The sequence below is a fragment of the Choloepus didactylus genome, chromosome 7 (genome assembly GCF_015220235.1).
Source record: "Choloepus didactylus isolate mChoDid1 chromosome 7, mChoDid1.pri, whole genome shotgun sequence".
Taxonomy (NCBI): domain Eukaryota; kingdom Metazoa; phylum Chordata; class Mammalia; order Pilosa; family Megalonychidae; genus Choloepus; species Choloepus didactylus.
The window spans coordinates 40,034,620-40,055,341 of NC_051313.1; the positions used below are offsets into that span (position 1 = coordinate 40,034,620).

Below are 20,722 nucleotides of genomic sequence, written 5' to 3' on the forward strand. Positions count from 1 at the left end.
CCAGTCCAGACAGGAATCCAGATCTCCTCAGCCCAGAAGAAGGCTCTCTGAGGGTGGGGTGTCAGGCATGGGGGGCGGAGGGGGTGGCACACGGTGGTGGAGGCGGGGAAGGTGGGAGGGAGAGCTGGTTTCCAGCTAGAGTGAGGGGAGGGAGGGGAGGTGATGAGTTCATTTGCTCAAACTTTCTGTAATGCAGCCTCATAAAAACCAAGTTCTAAACAGCAAGAATTGAGTCCTAAATTGTTATGCCTCTTGTGGTTGCCCCTCAGGTGGCTTCTGAGAGCAGAGTCTGCAGCTCTGCTGCTCTTGTGTGCTAGGGTGGCTTCACCAGCCCTCCCAAGGTTGTGGTCATAGAATACAGAAATATCCCTGCAGCTCTGCTGCTCTTGTGTGCTAGGGTGGCTTCACCAGCCCTCCCAAGGTTGTGGTCATAGAATACAGAAATATCCCCCTCCCAAAATGCGTATCTACTTACCTGTCCTGTATTCTAAAGACAAATCCAAGCCAGAGTTGTGCTAATGCCTAAAACCTCTTAATAAAGACATTGTTGCCCATACACTGACATCTAATGGAAAGAATTGCTTAGCGGTTTGGGATGTTCTCTTTATCCCGCAATAAACACCAACAGAAAAGGTCTTGTTTGAGAAGCTGTGGGCCTAAGGAAAGAACCTACAGGGCCAAACATTCTCCATGTCTTTCCCTCCTCGCAGGCCCATCCATGGATGTGGTACGGATTGCAGTTGTTGGGGCGGGCGTGATTGGGCTCTCCACTGCTTTGTGCATTTCCAAATTGGTGCCACGATGCTCCATTACAGTGATCTCAGACAAGCATACTCCTGATACCACAAGTGATGTGGCAGCTGGAATGCTTATTCCTCATGCATATCCAGGTGAGAGAGGGAAGTCGGCTCTTGTTGACAGAAAGGGTACTGGTGGAGTTCTGTTGACAAAGACAACTGCATGTGTATGTAAGTGTAATGGAACAGTTTTAACATCCTATTGGGGTATCTGTCAGGAAAGGCTCAATTATGCTGCAGGACAAAAGCAATCTCCAAATCACAGCAGCTTAAAAGGCAAAGGTTTATTTCTTGTTGACACTGTAAGTTGACTGAGTGTAGGCAAGGGTTCTGCTCATCACTCAGGAACTTAAGCCAATGAAGCAGCCACCATATTGAATGTCATCATTCAGGGAATGTGCCTGGAGGAGAGGGAGCTGTAGAGGGTCTCCCATCGGCAATTAAATGTGAGCATCACTGCTGATTGTGGTTGATCGGCCAGAGCTTGTCACATGCCCTGCCCCGTAGAATGAGGCCAGATAGTGCAATTCTGTAAGGTTGTGGGAGGGTGGATAGCCAGAACTACTGACCACCACAACTGACAACTCTCTTTCCACTCACAACACTAATGACCATCACGTCATAAATTATTTGTGATGGGACTAAAATGATCACAACTTCTAAGCCAGTATCAAAGCAATCAGTCAATATGTATTTAGGGCTGAAGATGTATTGATTTTTGAATATGTCCATGCATCCTTTCCATTCTGTATTCTTCACATGAAATGTGAAGTGGAGGGAAACAGCATTAAGTAGAGACCCCAAATCACTTTGCATCTAATGAAGTTTACAGTCACTGTCTACATTTCCTCATTTCAAATCTTTTTTCCCTTTAATTTTAGTATTTACTTTTTTTTTAAAATCACAGTTACACATGCACGTAATTTAGTCAAAGATTTTAAAAGATTTATTACAAAAAACTAGCACTCCAGAATATGAAAATTGCCCTGCACTTTTAATCTGAAAACCCATATTCTTCAGTTCAAGAAGTATTATTTGTGCTACTCAATTGTTGACTTCTTCCCTTCTGATGCCTCTCCTTCCTTTCTGGAATTACTATTATGCTGGGCTTCCTGGAAAACTCTTCCAATTTTCTGAATTTTCTCCCCTCCTATTTCTATCCCTTCCTCTTTTTATCTTACTTTCCAGGAGATTTCCTCAATTTTACCTTTTATCTTAACTACAGAATTTTTTATTTCTACTATAACATTTTTAATATTCCAAAGCTCCTTTTTTGTTCTCTGAATTTTCCTTTGTTATGACATCCTATTTGTGTTTTATGGTTGCAGTATCTGTTCTTATCTTACTGAGGACACTAATGACAGCTTTTAAAAAAGGTTCTTCTCTTTGCACTGTTTCCGTTGTCTTCAAGTTATGTTTTTCATTTGATGTTCTCGTCTCTATCTTTCCTGCTGGGGGTTTTCCTTGGCTGTGTGGAAATCTTTACCAGTCTGCTGACATGTAAGAGCAGGACCCTAAACCATTGGTGTGATTTTCTGAGAGCTTTCGAGGGCTTGTTGCCTCTGAGCCTCATCATTGAGGATATGGCAAGGCTGTTTAGTTGGGGAACCTGTGATGTCATTAAACTTAAGTCTTTCTTTGGGCTGGCAGTGCTCCCCTGAGACTCCCATTCTCCTGGCTAGGGAGGGTGAAGGCTTAGCTGCTAGCTTCTACAAAGCAAGGGGAGAAGAGGGCTGAGGTCTTAGCATCGAGTTGCCATATGCTTCCTTAACCCTCTTTTTTTTTCAGTATGGTGTCACTGCCTTCACCTGAGCTTGCTGATTTCCCAGGTCTGAGATGCCCTGTTGCCCTTAACAGACTAAACCCATCTTTTGCCAGGGTGGGAAGACAGTTTCCTTGGCTTTGCAGGTCCAGGGACTTGGCTTTGTCTACACCCATGGAGCTGTTCCAGGGACTTGGCTTTGTCTACACCCATGCAGCTGTTCGTGATCAGAAGGCTGCCTGGTAGTCATGGGATCATCTTCAAAGAAGAAAGCTCATCGGAGTCCATGGAGGCCTCCGAGGCCAGCGGTCTCTCTTTGGTGGCTGAGCCTCCTGGGCTAGGGTCTTTCTCTCTTGGGTGCTGCTAGAGAAAACTTTGGTTTTCTCTTTGGTCTTCTTTCCTAGACTCTACTCAGACCAGCCTGGTATGAATATCTTCCATGCTCATGAATGTCAATGCCATATGGGGACCATACCTGTCTCATAGGGTTCTGAGGGTTAAATGAGTTAATATATGCAAAGCTTTTAGCACAGTACCTGGCACATAGAAAGCCCTATATTGGTGTTTGCTATTGTTATTACTGCCACTCTGGCTACAATTTTCCATTGCTTGCACTCGAACATGACTTAGGCCATCAGGCCTGTTCTAACTGCTGTTGAATTGGAATTGTCTGTTCTTCTGGGAAGGCTTCTGAGGTATGTGAAACTCAGCCACTATTTTGGTTTTTTTTTTTTTTTTTTTTTTTAATTCAGTTTTATTGAAATATATTCACAAACCATACAGTCATCCATGGTATACAATCAACTGTTCACAGTATGATCATATAGTTATGCGTTCATCACCACAATCTATTTCTGAACATTTTCCTTACATCAGAAAGAATCAGAATAAGAATAAAAAATAAAAGTGAAAACAGAATACCCAAACCATCTCCCCATCCCACCCTATTTGTCATTTAGTTTTTACTCCCATTTTTCTACTGATTTTTTTTTCAATTTTTTAACTTTGTTTATCAAAAAATTAAAAACAAACAGGCAAACAACAACCAAAAAAACCCCACAACATTTCAAACAAAGCAATGGATTAAGGAAAACAAATAACCTAAAATAACTACTTTGCTTCCAATATGTTCCTACCATACCCCAAGAAAATTAATAAACCATGTCCAAACAGAGGAGTAAGAAAAACAAATAATCTAAAATAACTACATTGCTTCCAACATGTTCCTACCATACACCAAGAAAATTAACAACCCCTAAGAAAACAAAGGAATAAGAGAAAAAAAAACCTAAAATAAATCTATTGCTTCCAACATGATCTTACTATATCCAAGAAAGTTTACAAACCATAATCATTCCTGAGCATTCCCATAACATTGAGATTACCCTCCATAGTTTATCTGTTCTTATTAGATTATCATTCCCCCTCCACTAATTGGTATCTCTAGGTCCCCTACATTCTACAGTATAAAACATTGTACATTTTTCACAGAATTCACATTAGTGGTAACATACAATATCTCTCTATTTGTGCCTGGCTTATTTTGCTCAGCATTATGTCCTTTTTTTTTTTTTTTTTTTTTTTTTAATCTTCATTTTATTGAGATATATTCATATACCACGCAGTCATACAAAACAAATCGTAATTTCGATTGTTCACAGTACCATTACATAGTTGTACATTCATCACCCAAATCAATCCCTGACACCTTCATTAGCACACACACAAAAATAACAAGAATAATAATTAGAGTGAAAAGGAGCAATTGAAGTAAAAAAGAACACTGGGTACCTTTGTCTGTTTGTTTCCTTCCCCTATTTTTCTACTCATCCATCCATAAACTAGACGAAGTGGAGTGTGGTCCTTATGGCTTTCCCAATTCCCTTGTCACCCCTCATAAGCTACATTTTTATACAACTGTCTTCGAGATTCATGGGTTCTGGGTTGTAGTTTGATAGTTTCAGGTATCCACCACCAGCTACCCCAATTCTTTAGAACCTAAAAAGGGTTGTCTAAAGTGTGCGTAAGAGTGCCCACCAGAGTGACCTCTCGGCTCCTTTTGGATTCTCTCTGCCACTGAAGCTTATTTCATTTCCTTTCACATCCCCCTTTTGGTCAAGAAGATGTTCTCCGTCCCACGATGCCAGGTCTACATTCCTCCCCGGGAGTCATATTCCATGTTGCTGGGGAGATTCACTCCCCTGGGTGTCTGATCCCACGTAGGGTGGAGGGCAGTGATTTCACCTTTCAAGTTGGCTTAGCTAGAGAGACAGGGCCACATCTGAGCAACAAAGAGGCATTCGGGAGGAGGCTCTTAGGCACAACCATAGGGAGGCCTAGCCTCTCCTTTGCAGCAACCGTCTTCCCAAGGGTAAAACCTGTGGTAGAGGGCTCAACCCATCAAACCACCAGTCCCCTATGTCTGTGGTCATGTTAGCAACCATGGAGGTGGGGTAGGCGAATACCCCTGCATTCTCCACAGGCTCCTCAAGGGGGCACTACATCTTTTTTTTTTCCTTGTTTTTTTTTTTTTTTAACTTTCCCTTCTTTTTTAAATCAACTGTATGAAAAAAAAAGTTAAAAAGAAAACAAACATACAATAAAAGAACATTTCAAAGAGACCATAACAAGGGAGTAAGAAAAAGACAACTAACCTAAGATAACTGCTTAACTTCCAACATGTTCCTACTTTACCCCAAGAAAGTTACCTAATATAGCAACATTTCTGTGAACTTGCTCCTACTATATCCATCAGAAATTAACAGACCATAGTCATTCCTGGGCATTCCCAGAACGTTAAATAGCTTATCTGTTCTTCTTGGATTATTGTTCCCCCTTCCTTAATTGCTCTCTATTGCTAGTTCCCCTACATTCTACATTATAAACCATTTGTTTTACATTTTTCAAAGTTCACATTAGTGGTAGCATATAATATTTCTCTTTTTGTGCCTGGCTTATTTCGCTTAGCATTATGTCTTCAAGGTTCATCCATGTTGTCATATGTTTCACCAGATCGTTCCTTCTTACTGCCGCATAGTATTCCATCGTGTGTATATACCACATTTTATTTATCCACTCATCTGTTGAAGGACATTTGGGTTCTTTCCATCTTTTGGCAATTGTGAATAATGCTGCTATGAACATTGGCGTGCAGATATCTGTTCGTGTCACTGCTTTCCGATCTTCCGGGTATATACCGAGAAGTGCAATCGCTGGATCGAATGGTAACTCTATATCTAGTTTTCTAAGAAACTGCCAGACTGACTTCCAGAGTGGCTGAACCATTATACAGTCCCACCAACAGTGAATAAGAGTTCCAATTTCTCCACATCCCCTCCAGCATTTGTAGTTTCCTGTTTGTTTAATGGCAGCCATTCTAACCGGTGTTAGATGGTATCTCATTGTGGTCTTAATTTGCATCTCTCTAATAGCTAGTGAAGCTGAACATTTTTTCATGTGTTTCTTGGCCATTTGTATTTCCTCTTCAGAGAACTGTCTTTTCATATCTTTTGCCCATTTTATAATTGGGCCGACTGTACTATTGTCATTGAGTTGTAGGATTTCTTTATATATGCAAGATATCAGTCTTTTGTCAGATACATGGTTTCCAAAAATTTTTTCCCATTGAGTTGGCTGCCTCTTTACCTTTTTGAGAAATTCCTTTGAGGTGCAGAAACTTCTAAGCTTGAGGAGTTCCCATTTATCTATTTTCTCCTTTGTTGCTTGTGCTTTGGGTGTAAAGTCTAGGAAGTGGCCGCCTAATACAAGGTCTTGAAGATGTTTTCCTACATTATCTTCTAGGAGTTTTATGGTACTTTCTTTTATATTGAGATCTTTGGTCCATTTTGAGTTAATTTTTGTGTAGGGGGTGAGGTAGGGGTCCTCTTTCATTCTTTTGGATATGGATATCCAACTCTCCCAGCCCCATTTGTTGAAAAGACCATTATGACTCAGTTCAGTGACTTTGGGGGCCTTATCAAAGATCAGTCGGCCATAAATCTGAGGGTCTATCTCCGAATTCTCAATTCGATTCCATTGATCTATATGTCTATCTTTGTGCCAGTACCATGCTGTTTTGGCAACTGTAGCTTTATAATAAGCTTCAAAGTCAGGGAGTGTAAGTCCTCCCACTTCGTTTTTCTTTTTTAGAGTGTCTTTAGCAATTCGAGGCATCTTCCCTTTCCAAATAAATTTGATAACTAGCTTTTCCAAGTCTGTAAAGTAGGTTGTTGGAATTTTGATTGGGATTGCATTGAATCTGTAGATGAGTTTGGGTAGAATTGACATCTTAATGACATTTAGTCTTCTTATCCATGAACATGGAATATTTTTCCATCTTTTAAGGTCCCCTTCTATTTCTTTTAGTAGAGTTATGTAGTTTTCTTTGTATAGGTCTTTTACTTCTTTGGTTAAATTTATTCCTAGGTACTTGATTTTTTTAGTTGCTATTGAAAATGGTATCTTTTTCTTGAGTGTCTCTTCAGTTTGTTCATTTCTAGCATATAGAAACATTACTGACTTATGTGCATTAACCTTGTATCCCGCTACTTTGCTAAATTTGTTTATTAGCTCTAGTAGCTGTATCGTCGATTTCTCAGGGTTTTCTAGATATAAGATCATATCATCTGCAAACAATGACAGTTTTACTTCTTCTTTTCCAATTTGGATGCCTTTTATTTCTTTGTCTTGCCGGATTGCCCTGGCTAGCACTTCCAGCACAATGTTGAATAACAGTGGTGACAGCGGGCATCCTTGTCTTCTTCCTGATCTTAGAGGGAAGGCTTTCAGTCTCTCACCATTGAGTACTATGCTGGCTGTGGGTTTTTCATATATGCTCTTTATGATGTTGAGGAAGTTTCCTTCAATTCCTACCTTTTGAAGTGTTTTTATCAAAAAGGGATGTTGGATTTTGTCAAATGCTTTTTCAGCATCTATTGAGATGATCAATTGATTTTTCCCTTTTGACTTGTTAATGTGTTGTAATACATTGATTGATTTTCTTATGTTGAACCATCCTTGCATGCCCGGAATGAACCCCACTTGGTCATGGTGTATGATTTTTTTAATGTGTCTTTGGATTCGATTTGCAAGTATTTTGTTGAGGATTTTTGCATCTATATTCATTAGGGAGATTGGCCGGTAGTTTTCCTTTTTTGTAACATCTTTGCCTGGTTTTGGTATTAGATTGATGTTAGCTTCATAAAATGAGTTAGGTAGTGTTCCATTTTCTTCAATGTTTTGAAAGAGTTTGAGTAAGATTGGTGTCAGTTCTTTCTGGAAAGTTTGGTAGAATTCCCCTGTGAAGCCATCTGGTCCTGGTCATTTATTTGTGGGAAGATTTTTGATGACTGATTGGATCTCTTTGCTTGTGATGGGTTGGTTGAGGTCTTCTATTTCTTCTCTGGTCAGTCTAGGTTGTTCATATGTTTCCAGGAAATTGTCCATTTCCTCTACATTATCCAGTTTGTTGCCATACAGTTGTTCATAGTTTCCTCTTATAATTTTTTTAATTTCTTCAGGATCTGCAGTTATGTCACCTTTTTCATTCATTATTTTGTTTATATGGGTCTTCTCTCTTTTTGATTTTGTCAGTCTAGCTAGGGGCTTGTCAATCTTGTTGATCTTCTCAAAGAACCAACTTTTGGTGATATTTATCCTCTCTATTGTTTTTTTGTTCTCGATGTCATTTATTTCTGCTTTAATCCTTGTTATTTCTTTTCTTCTACTTGGTTTAGGATTGGTTTGCTGTTTGTTTTCTAGCTTCTTCAGTTGATCCATTAGTTCTTTGATTTTGGCTCTTTCTTCCTTTTTAATATATGCGTTTAGTGCTATAAATTTCCCCCTTAGCACTGCTTTTGCTGCATCCCATAGGTTTTGGTATGTTGTGTTCTCATTTTCATTCGTCTCTATATATTTAGCATTTTCTCTTGCTATTTCTTCTTTAACCCACTGATTGTTTAGGAGTGTGTTGTTTAACCTCCAGGTATTTGTGAATTTTCTAAGTCTCTGATGGTTATTGACTTCTAATTGTATTCCATTGTGGTCAGAGAACGTGCTTTGAATAATTTCAATCTTTTTAAATTTATTGAGGCTTGTTTTATGTCCCAGCATATGATCTATTCTGGAGAAAGTTCCATGAGCACTAGAAAAGTATGTGTATCCTGGTGATTTGGGATGTAATGTCCTGTATATGTCTGTTAAATCTAATTCATTTATCAGATTGTTTAGGTTTTCAATTTCCTTATTGGTCTTCTGTCTGGTTGATCTATGTATAGGAGAGAGTGATGTGTTGAAGTCTCCCACAATTATTGTGGAAACATCAATTGCTTCCTTTAGTTTTGCCAGTGTTTCTCTCATGTATTTTGTGGCACCTTGGTTGGGTGCATAGATATTTATGATTGTTATTTCTTCTTGCTGAATTGCCCCTTTTATTAGTACGTAGTGGCCTTCTTTGTCTCTCAAAACATCCCTGCATTTGAAGTCTATTTTATCTGAGATTAATATTGCTACACCTGCTTTCTTTTGGCTGTAGCTTGCATGAAATATTTTTTTCCATCCTTTCACTTTCAGTTTCTTTGTGTCCCTGTGTCTAAGATGAGTCTCTTGTATGCAACATATTGATGGTTCATTTTTTTTGATCCATTCTGCGAATCTATATCTTTTAATTGGGGAGTTTAATCTATTTACATTCAACGTTATAACCGTGAAGGCATTTCTTGAATCAGCCATCTTATCCTTTGGTTTATGTTTGTCATATTTTTCCCCTCTGTCTATTAATATCCTTTATTGTACCCATACCGAATCTCTTTAGTACTGAACCTTTCTCCAAGTTTCTCTGTCCTTTCTTTGTTTCTCTGTCTGTAGGGCTCCCTTGAGTATCTCCAGTAGGGCAGGTCTCTTGTTAGCAAATTCTCTCAGCATTTGTTTGTCTTTGAAAAATTTAAGCTCTCCCTCAAATTTGAAGGAGAGCTTTGCTGGATAAAGTATTCTTGGCTGGAAATTTTTCTCACTCAGAATTTTAAATATATCGTGCCACTGCCTTCTTGCCTCCATGGTGGCTGCTGAGTAGTCACTACTTAGTCTTATGCTGTTTCCTTTGTATGTGGTGAATTGCTTTTCTCTTGCTGCTTTCAGAACTTGCTCCTTCTCTTCTGTGTTTGATAGTGTGATCAGTATATGTCTCGGAGTGGGTTTATTTGGATTTACTCTATTTGGAGTTCGCTGAGCATTTATGATTTGTGTATTTATGTTGTTTAGAAGATTTGGGAAGTTTTCCCCAACAATTTCTTTGAATACTCTTCCTAGACCTTTACCCTTTTCTTCCCCTTCTGGGACACCAATGAGTCTTATATTTGGACGTTTCATATTATCTATCATATCCCTGAGGTCCATTTCGATTTTTTCAATTTTTTTCCCCATTCTTTCTTTTATGCTTTCATTTTCCATTCTGTCATCTTCCAGGTCACTGATTCATTGTTCAACTTCCTCTAGTCTTGTACTATGAGTGTCCAGAATCTTTTTAATTTGGTCAACAGTTTCTTTAATTTCCATAAGATCATCCATTTTTTTATTTAGTCTTGCAATGTCTTCTTTATGCTCTTCTAGGGTCTTCTTGATTTCATTTATCTCCCATACTATGGTCTCATTGTTGATCTTTAGTTCTTTGAGTAGCTGCTCTAGGTGCTGTGTCTCTTCTAGTCTTTTGATTTGGGTGCTTGGGCTTGGGTTATCCATATCGTCTGGTTTTTTCATATGCTTTATAATTTTCTGTTGTTTTTGGCCTCGTGGCATTTGCTGAACTTGATAGGGTTCTTTTAGGATTTGTAGACCAATTGAAGTCCTTATCTCTAATTTCTCAGATCTACAGCTTCGTGGAGTACACTTTCTCTAACTAACCAGCAGGTGGCGTCCACGAGCCACCTGTTCTCCACAAGCCAGTTCTCCCCTGCTTAGCCTTTTTGGTGAGTGGGGGAGTGAGTCTTGTGGGGTCCAATTGGTGTACCAAGCTTGCGTGTGTAGTTGGTGTTGCCTGTCCTGTATATGGGGCGTGTTTCTGGGCAGTCAGGGAGGGGGGGTGGCCCTAACAATCAAATCTCCCTGGTGATCCTAGAGTTTTAAAGCTGCTGCAATAGTCTAATCCTTCAGTTCAGTCCTGCCACAGTTTGTCTCTGTCACTGACCCACAAGTCCTTGGTATTGGCGTATGGCTCCTGAGACTTCCAAGTGGGCCCCTCTTCCAGGCCGTGCACCCCGGGTCCTCTGTTGAGGGATGACTGTGCTATGTCACAGGTGAGTGCCGTCCCCCCAGGGCAGTTCTGGGCTGCTGGGCTGTGTAGGGAGGCTCCCAGTCTGCTGAAATGATGGCTGAATGGGGCTTTGTTAATTCACACTGCTCTACCTTCCCAACTCTGGGACAATCAGCTGGGGTTGCAGGGAAGGCTAATGTCCATGCCCAGTTTTGTGGTGTGTGCCTGTTATTTGAAGCACTTCCATCACACTGGGTTGTCTGGGGCAGTTCTGGGCTATGGGGCTGGCGATGGGCAGGAGTGTTTCCTGTCCACCAGGATGATGGCTGTGAGCGGACACCCCCCTCTTCTTGGGAAGTTGTGGTGTTTAGTGAATTTTCTCAGCCACTGGATTATTGCGTTTTGTCTCAGAGCTCTCCTAGTTCTGCTCTTGACTTGACCTGCCCAAATAGTAAGTCTTTGAAGCTTTCTGTATTGGGCTTCTTAGAGTAATTGTTTTAGAAAAAGAAAAAAGGATTAAAAAAAAACAAAAACAAAAACAAACAAACAAAAAAAACGGGCCCTCCTCAGAGATCTAATGGGTTATTGAAATGCTAAGAGACAAAGCAACCAGGGCCATTAAGGAAAGGTCCACAGGGCAGAGAGATCAGTTTTTCTCCGGGATTTGCATATGCGCCTCAGGGCCCTTCCCCTTTCTATGTTCACCAGAACTCCAAAAATCCTCCGCTTTTATTTTGGAGTTTTTCATGTTGTTTTTTTTCTATGCCTGTCTCCTCTCTGCTGGGCTGGCTGCTCTCAGATTCTCTGGTGTCTGGTCTCAGTCTATCTATGGTTGGAGCTTGTATCAGTAGAATGAGTTTCCGATAAGGGCTGCCACTGCACTTCTCCCTTCTCCTTCCCGGAGCTGACAGCCCCTCCTCCCCCAGGACTGAGCCTGGCAGGGAGGGGCGCGGGTCCCCTGGCCGCAAAAACTTACAGATTTCGCTGATCTCAGCAGTTCCACGTTTTCATGAGTGTTGTATGAAGTATGCCCAAAGTCAGATTGCTCTGTGGTGTCCAGTCCACGCAGTTCCTGGCTTTCTACCTACTTTCCTGGAGGAGTAACTAAAACATACAGCTCACCAGTCTGCCATCTTGCCCCGCCTCCCTGGCTGACCACTATTTTGGTTTTTAAGCCTTGGAGAGGCAACAGGGGGATGTGTTTCAATATAGCCCCAATATACTGGCTAAGATTGTTGTGATATAATCCATATGAGGTTGAATTCAGTTCTCTCTGCAGCTTATTATTTATTTCTCGGTTGCATACATATCAGCAGCCCCTTTCTTCAATTTTGGAATATGGTGTCAAATCGATACAGGCTCATGTTTAAAGAAGGAAGTATGGATCCACTACAAAAGAAATATTTATTGTACTGCATAACAAAGGAATCATCTTATAACCCTGCTACTGAAATGCCTTCATCGATCAACCTAGGGACTTTGGAGAGCAGGATATCTCCAGGGGCCTCTCCATCTCTACTGTGAATTCCAGGGAAACCTCTCCAATCAGTGCTGACCCAGCATCTTCTCTGCCTGTCACTCATTCATCTGTGGATCCCCCATAGTGGCCCCCTTGGGATTAACGGTGGCCTGTCCCAGTCTTGACCAGGACACTCCCTCACAACCCTTCCACAGGGATCAGACAGCCCAACACCTCACCCACAGTTGGATCTGTCTGTGCTCTGGGCTATGCTTGCCCTCCATGCCCACACAGGACACTATTATTTTTGTGCTTCATCCCTGCCCCTTGTTTCCGCCCTTGCAGGCCTAGCACCTTTCCAGGTGTCAGGTCCAACCCCTTGCATTCTGGAGGGGACTCCTGGGGCATGGGGAGCGCTAACCCACAGGACCGTGATGAGAGGTGGGCCCTGGGGTGGTCCCCACACTACCCCGGCTGACCTCGGAAATGCTACCCTGAACTGGTCCATGACTCCATGGTGCAGAGGGGGGTGTGGAGGCAAGGGCAGTGCTGGCTGGGAAATATGGCCTGCAGGGCGCCCTCCAAGGAGTCCACCCCCACAAGGCAGGCCCTCATTCCTTGTATCAGGAGGGCAAACTTCCCCAGGCTTCCTGGTTGACCTGGACCCCAGAAACCACCCCTTATCACCCACCATATTTTCAAACCAGGGAAGGGATCCTGGGTCCTTTCTTCTATGGTCCTGACTGTGTGGCCAGCTGACTAACTCAGCCGTGAGTTAGCTTTGGTTCAGGTTGGCTGTGGACCCTTTAAGGACCCCTGAAGTAGACCTAGTGCCAAAGACCACCCTCCAGCTGGCTCCCAGGTCAGGTTTTGCTCTGATGATTGGTTGGTTTCCCCACTGCGGATTAATCATTATGTGAGCAGATGCAGACAGTGTGTGTCAACGCTCATAACTTGGGTCACTGGTGGGCCCTTCATTACAATGTGGGACTTTATGTAAAATGTTCCTCCCTGGCTCTTTGTTTTTTTTCCCCAGTTTTTCAGAAGAAGCTTATTTAAAGTTGAGTCATTATCATCATTTTCCTTTCTGTTCCACTTTGCTCATTTCTCTGATTACAGATACATCCATTCACAAGCAGAAGCAGTGGTTTAGAGAGACCTTTGAGCATCTGTTTGCAATTGCCAATTCTGCAGAAGCCGGAGACGCTGGCATTCACCTGGTGTCTGGGTAAGAGAGGAAATCCAAAGTGATTTTAGAACTCCAATTATCTTAATGGACAGTAGAGTTCAACATAAAATATTTAGTGAGTGTCTTCTGTGAGCAGAGTGCTGAACTAGATGCAGGAGCAATTAGAAAGAACATTTTAGGCTTTACTCCAAAGAACTTAAGAAAGACAAGCTATGGTGTTAGACTTTTTAACCACAGCCAACCGTTACAGTTTCTTAGCAAAAATACTGTTTCTGAGTTTCCTCAGGGAATATGCACTGATTTGCAAATATGGTAAAAAACACAGCAGATAAACACCAAGCTTGCTTATATGGGGATGGTGTGGCTGACAAAAAGCAAACACGTGATATTGGAATGGGTGCAGAGACCTATGGCACAGGGACATCTTTTTTAGTGTACTTGGAGCATGAGATTTTCCAAAGAAGTGAATTTTCTAGGTCATTAAAGTTACCTAGTAAAGCACCATTTGGAAAAAAATAATCCTGAAATGGTTAGCACACTTCTGTTTGACTTTCAATATTTGATTTCAGAAGAGATGCATAATTAAATGAAAGAGTTTAAAATTAAATATTTTAACTATTTAACATTCTAACAGAAACTTTAACAACTAAAATATGATTATATTGAGCTTCTCAAACAAAGATTACTAAACTTCCTTTCACTTTGATGTCTCTGGGTCATTGTGTGAGCACACATGAGTATCCAGTGATGCCCTATGGCCTTCTGAAGGGAGGTTTTCCATTTGCTAAGTTTTCAAAACCACCACCTTTTTTTGTACTATCGGGTCTGTTTAAGAAAATAATTGTCCTGTCTCCCGTTTTGAGGTCAGGCTGCCCGCTGACGTTTCTGCCAGTGTCCACGCCTACACCAGGCAGATTTCTATCCCTCTACTCTTCTTGCTCTCCCTCCCATCACAGAACTCAAGACAATGTTGACATCACTGCTTTCTCAAAAGTTCCTACCCAAAGTAGCAGCTGTCGTTTCTTTACCTTCTGAAGACAGATTGACCCTTGTCTATAACTGTCCCCAAAGCCAGTAGGTGACCCACACAGAAAAATTGTTCCCATATATTTATGGTCACACTTTGTTTTCTCCCAAACCAATATGACCCAGTCTTAGTCACAAACTTTGTCTTGAAGTAATTTTTGGAAACAGCTGTGTCTAAAACTTAATGTACCTTCAAAAGTAAGAATTTTCCACCATTGAGGATATGAAAAAGAATGTGCTTCAAGCTATTCTAAAGGAGAGCTATTTATTTCCCTCTAATGAATGATTTTTATTCCACTTGTTCCCAAAAAGGCTTTGAAATCAGCCAAGCAAGGACAAGGACACAAATAACCTGTGCATCTTTGGAATAATATGTAGCCTTATTCATCTATTCATTCGTTCAATCAAAATGATTTATTGAGCATTCACCAGCATCAGGTACTGTATTAGGTACTAGGGATGTGGCAGTGAGTAATTTAGCGCCTGCCATGCTGCTTGGTAAATGGTAGATAGATAATAAATATGTGTTAAGTTAATTTTGAAGACTATAGGGAATGTCCTAAATCTGAGTTACAAGTGGGACCTGAGTTACCAAAAGGAAGAATACAGTGTTCCATTGAAGCATAAATCTGGAGAACTTACCTGTTCAGGGAAGTTATGAAAAGCTACTCAGGAAAAAAAATGTTTCAGCTGAGACCCCCAGGATGACTGTCAGCTAGAAAGGTAAGTTGTAGGGGTGAATGGGAACAAGGACAGTGTGGGGGACAGGTGGGGGGAACAGCATATGCACAGACGTGGAGTCCAGGGAGACTTTGTGTATTGGAAGGACCGAAAAGTGTCCAGGGTAACAGGAAACCATTGAGGGGTTCTACACGGTGAAGTAACCAATCATATTTGCATTTCAGAAATATTCTCTCTATGGTATTGAAAATCGATCTGGGGGAAGAGAAATGATGTTGGGCTGTACTAAGTGTTGATAGGAAGGACAGAGAGTTGATGGATTTGAGAAATGCTTATGAGGAGAATTGATGAGACTTGTTAGGGGATCAAATGTGGGGTTGTTGGAGGAGAAAGAGTCAAGGACGATTCTCAGATGTCTGATGTCAGCACCTGGGTGAATGGGCACCATTTCCTGCATTGGCAAAGACTGGGGAAAGAGCAGGGGATAGGTGTTTGAGACATAAGTAGATTTATTCAGTGGGGAAACATAGGTCTGAATGTGACTTTTGGAGCTCAGGAGAGAGAGCAGAGCTGGAGATGTGGCCTTCTGAGTGTTTGGCCTACTACTTCACTAGTGGTGAAGATATGGAAGAGGGCAATCTAGTCTGGGGAGAGTGTGCAGAATGAGATGGGAAGAGGGCCCAGCATAGAACATTGCTGCAAACCACATTTGTACTTTCCATGGGGACTGCTTTGCATGACTTACTTAGAGATATAAATTTTAATACATTAATTACCACATTATTGGCAAGCATATGTGACACTCAAGTTATTTTCATTGCTATTTTAGGGCAATAATGATTTACCACATTTATTCCTATTGATGAGAATAATCCAATACCCATAACTCCAAATATACACCTAGAAGCCCTTGGTAGAGCTATTGCCGGTGTCTTGTTAGCAGCCAATATCATTCCAGCCTCATCCACCCACACCCACCCTAGTTTCTTAACGATAACAGGCCTCCTCTTGACAACCCTTGGCTTCACTCTGGCCCCCAAATTAAACTCGATGACTTGATGATCTCCAATTTGTCTCACAATTTGCAACCCCTGCCTCCTGTGCACTCCCCATTGCTCATTCCAATTTAGAGATTCTGTTCAGAAATGAGGCTTACTTTTAACATTTTGACCTTTTGCTTACAATTTACATAAAGCATAGGTGCAAAACAGGAAAAGCCTTTCCTCAAAAACACAAAGGCAAAATAAATAAATGGACAGTTACAAGTAAATAAGGAAAATATGGTCAAAAGCTTTTGAGACAAGGAGAATTAAATTCAATCCTTAAAAGACATAAGGATTGAATTCAATCAAAATGTCTTGTTCCCCAAATCATGAACCTTTAGAATCTAGCTACTGAGTTACCTGAACCAGAGAGAATGGAAAAATAAGGTATATTTCCCTTTATGTTTATTGGAAGTGTATCTTTAAAATGCTTAGAGAATGTCACATGGCCTTCACTAGCCATGTGTTATTTCACAAAAATTCAGGAAGTTTCTCTGCCTAATGTGTTCGAGTTGGCAGATATTTCGAAGCCCTCCTACTGAAGAAGTGCCGTTCTGGGCTGACGTGGTTCTGGGATTTCGAAAGATGACCGAGGCTGAGCTGAAGAAATTCCCCCAGCACAAGTCTGGTCAGGCTTTTACCACCCTGAAATGTGAAGGCCCTACCTACCTCCCGTGGCTGGAGAAGAGGTCAGTTGAAATGGCTCTTTGCTTCTTCCCTTATCTGTCAAGGCCGTTTAAGTGACTTCATAGCTATTCATAAAATATATATTGAAATTCTCTGTGGGACTTCAGAGCTCTTTACATTGTGTCTTTTTGTTCGCAAATTGCTAGGGTCTGAAGATGGTCTTTGTGTCATAATTAGTGAGCCACACCATGCTTCCAGTACACACCTTGATGTATAATTTGTTTTTCCCCCATCCCAGTAGAACCCACTTATTGAAACTGTATCTTAGTTCCCTCATCTGTAAAATGAGATGAAAGGTTTGAAGTTTACAACCACACCAGATGTAAAATTATAGGGTCCTCTAGTTCTATGGATGAATGAATCTTATGCTTATTATAAATTATTATAGTTTTTTCTCATTAGCAATGAAGAAAAGAGTTTCATTATTTTCTTTTGTCCTAAATAAGAACTCTAAACTGAGGGCTTATTTCAGTAATGTAATTGCTTCTTCACTAAGTTCAGCCCCAAATATCTTGAAATTGCAGCTTGGTCTCCAGAATTTCCTGTTTCCAATTAGGAAACATGACAAGAGTACCTTTCTTTGAGGCACAACAATAAAACTCCATTTAGTTTAGTCTGGAAATTGCAGAGGTGCTAAGGGCTGCATGTTTGGTAGATAAATCGCAACAATGTTAATTATTGGAGCAATGTTAGAAAAGTGACTTCAGATAAGCAGCAGCAATGGTGAGGTGGTCCCTTATTTAAATGTAGGCTACAGAATAATTGATTCATATAATTCATTACTTCCACAAGTCTCTGTTGAGCACCTACAATGTATGTACCACCATGCTAGAAGCTGGTCTAGAGAAAGATAACATGATCCCTCATCCTAAGGAGTGCATGGACTATTGGGGGTGATTACATATATGAATATATGTGTGTGTATATATACATTTATCATATATATGTTCCTGAACAATTACAGTAACAGGTGGTGAGGGTGAAGCACAGGTGTATACAGGGTGGAACAGGAGCAGAGAGGGAGCCCGAGTCGGCTGAGTGTGGGCCAGGAACACCTTGTTATGCTGTTGTAGATGCTCTGCTCACTCTGATTTCTTAGCAATTTATATTGGCCATTTTCCATTTCTGAGTTCCAGCTCCTCCTCCAGGGGGGAGGGAAGGTTGTATGAATGTTTTCTCCTGGGCTTTCACTGAAGTGTTGGATATAAAGTCTAGAAATGAGATTTAGATGGTACTGTTTCCTGGGAGAGAGATCTAACTATTTTCATTTTGCTTTAAGGGACAAATAGTTGATAAAGTCTTCAGGAGACGGGGACAGAGAAGACCCAGGACACCTGGAGAATCCCCTTAGCATTGCTTGTAGGGCAGGTCTAGTGGTGATGCATTCCCTCGGCTTTGGTTTTTCTGAGAAAGTCTTAATCTCTCCCTCATTTTTGCAAGAGTCTTGCTGGATATAAAATTCTTGACTGGCAGTTGTTTTCCTTCAGCACTTCAAGTATTTCAACCCACTGCCTTCTTGTCTCCATGGTTTCTGATGAGAAATTAGAGCTCAATCTAATTGAGACTTGCTTGTAATGCATTGCTTTTCTCTTGTAGCTTTCAGAACTCTCTCCTTGTCTTTTGCATTTGATAGCATAATCAACATTTGATTTCCTGCTTCTTTGTTTATCTTATACTTTTTTGTTGCACACTATACATTTTAATATATTAAAATGTTAACTTTGGGATTTACCCCTTGTGATGTCTGTTTCCTGGTTTTGTAACCAGCCAGTGATAAGACAGAGATCTTGAGCTTTAGCCCTCCTATCAGGAAGATCTGCCCAAGGTGAATGCACAGTACAGGGTTTTCCTGGTCTTACTGGACTTCTGTCTTGTCCTGGGCTTTTGCTTGTTAGTTCTTTTGGAGTTGCCCTGTTTACAGGAGTTTGGTTGTCTCCTCTGTTTTCCAGGAGACAAAATTCCCTCTCCGGGGTATCTGAAGCTGACAGGCCTTAGTCCCAGACTGTCCGCCTCTATAATTTTTTACACTCCTTTTGTTGTCTTGTGCTGCTTTTGCCTGGAGGGCAAATTCTGGGAGGGTCACCCTGGGGAGGACTTTCCCAGTCCAGTCTTTCCCAGCCAAAACTGGGCCAGGGACTCATGAAGTGAGGGCAGACTGGCTCCAAAGTGCCCTGGTGGAGAGGGTCAGGAAGGATGCCAAAAACTTCTCAGACAGGTCCCCAATGCTGAGCTTTCCTGGTCTGCCCAGCAAATGCAGCCCGTCTGCTTACTGTCCCCTGCAGCCCCGAGGAAGTGCTGCATCTTTAAATCTCCACTGTCTCTGCCCCTGGCTAGGGAGGGTTGAAACAATGGCTGCCACCACTTTTGATCAGGGACAGATCGAAACAGTAGCTACCCTCAGAGCCTGGCCCCAGAGATCTGAATTCACTAATCAGCAGCCATGATCAGTGATCGACTATGTACACCCCTGATCTTGAAGAAGAGGATTTTTATGTCCCTTGCTGTCACCAGCAGCTAGCCATGGACTGGACCCCACAGTGCTGTGAGAGTGGGGCATGGGTGCTGGTAGCTGCCATGTGGAGAGAGTAATTTCCTGCTCTTTGCCATAATTTATCTGCCTCTTCCTCCTGCTCTCCCCTGGATGCTGTATAGTGTTCTTCTGGCCTCTGGAGTTCCAATTTGGTTGTTTCAGATGAACCCTGCCTGCTTAATAGTTGCTTTGGTGGAAGGACTGCATCCTGGGGCTCCCTACTCCGCCATCTTCCCTGGAAGTCTCCTTCATCCCTTTTTATGGCTGAATAACATTCCACCTTGTGGATATACCACATTTTGTTTATCCACTCATCTCTTGATGGACACTTGGGTTGCTTCCATCTTTTGACCATTGTGAATAATGCTGCTGTGAACGTTGGTGTAGAAGTATTTGTTCAAATCCCTGTTTTCAATTCTTTTAGGGTATATACTTAAGAGAGGAATTGCCAGGTCAATGGTAATTCTATATTTCACTTTCTGAGAAACCACCAAACTGTTTTCCACAGTGGCTGCACCATTTTACATTCCCATCAGCAATGCAAGAGTGTTCTTATTTCTCCGCAACCTCACCAACACTTGTGCTTTTCTATTTTTTAAATAGTAGCCATCCTAGTGAGTACAAAGTGATGTTCTCCCATTTTTGCTTTAGTACAATCCTCAACCATTTTAGCTTTAGGACAATCCTCAACCATTTTCACATGGAAACAAATATTATCTGAATGAGTTCTCCTTCTCAGCCCTAAGGTATCACCTTCTAGAAAACAGCCATGTCTTTTTTAAAAATCATATTTTTAATTGTAGAATATAACATATATACATAGAAGTGATAACTTTCCAAGTGCAATTTAACAAGTGTTAGAGAGCAAATTTCAAAAATATTATGGGTTACAGTTCCACAGTTGCAGTTATTTCCTTATTGTGAAATATAACATATATACAAAAAAAAAAAAATCTTTCAAAGTATGGTTTAACAAGTAATTATATAAGAGATTTCCAAAGTTGTATGAGTTACAGTACCATAGTTTCAGTTATTTCCTTATTGTGAAATATAATATATGTACAAAAAAGTGATAGCTTTCAAATTACAATTTAACAAGTAGCTTTGGAACAAATTTCAAAGGATGCTATGGGGTACAGTTCCACCATTTCAATTCTTTCCTTCTAGCTTTTCTAATACCCTAGCAACTAAGAAAAAGAAAATTACCTAGGGATTCAGTATTCATAATCCTTTGTTAAATTCCATCTTCTCTATCGCTACCTCTTTCTCTAGTTTAATCACTTTCCCGATCTTCAGGGATGTC

The 20,722-nt window shown here is 41.1% G+C and overlaps 1 protein-coding gene across 1 annotated transcript in view; it reads left to right on the forward strand.

Annotated features, from left to right (window-relative positions):
* DDO (D-aspartate oxidase) overlaps positions 1-20,722 on the forward strand; it is a 28,941-nt gene that overhangs the window by 1,258 nt on the left and 6,961 nt on the right. Inside the window, exons 2-4 of the mRNA XM_037844467.1 lie at positions 711-890; positions 13,383-13,491; positions 16,715-16,891. Of these exons, the coding sequence (XP_037700395.1) occupies positions 719-890; positions 13,383-13,491; positions 16,715-16,891 (458 nt within the window). The 5' untranslated portion in view covers positions 711-718. The remainder of the gene's footprint in view (positions 1-710; positions 891-13,382; positions 13,492-16,714; positions 16,892-20,722) is intronic.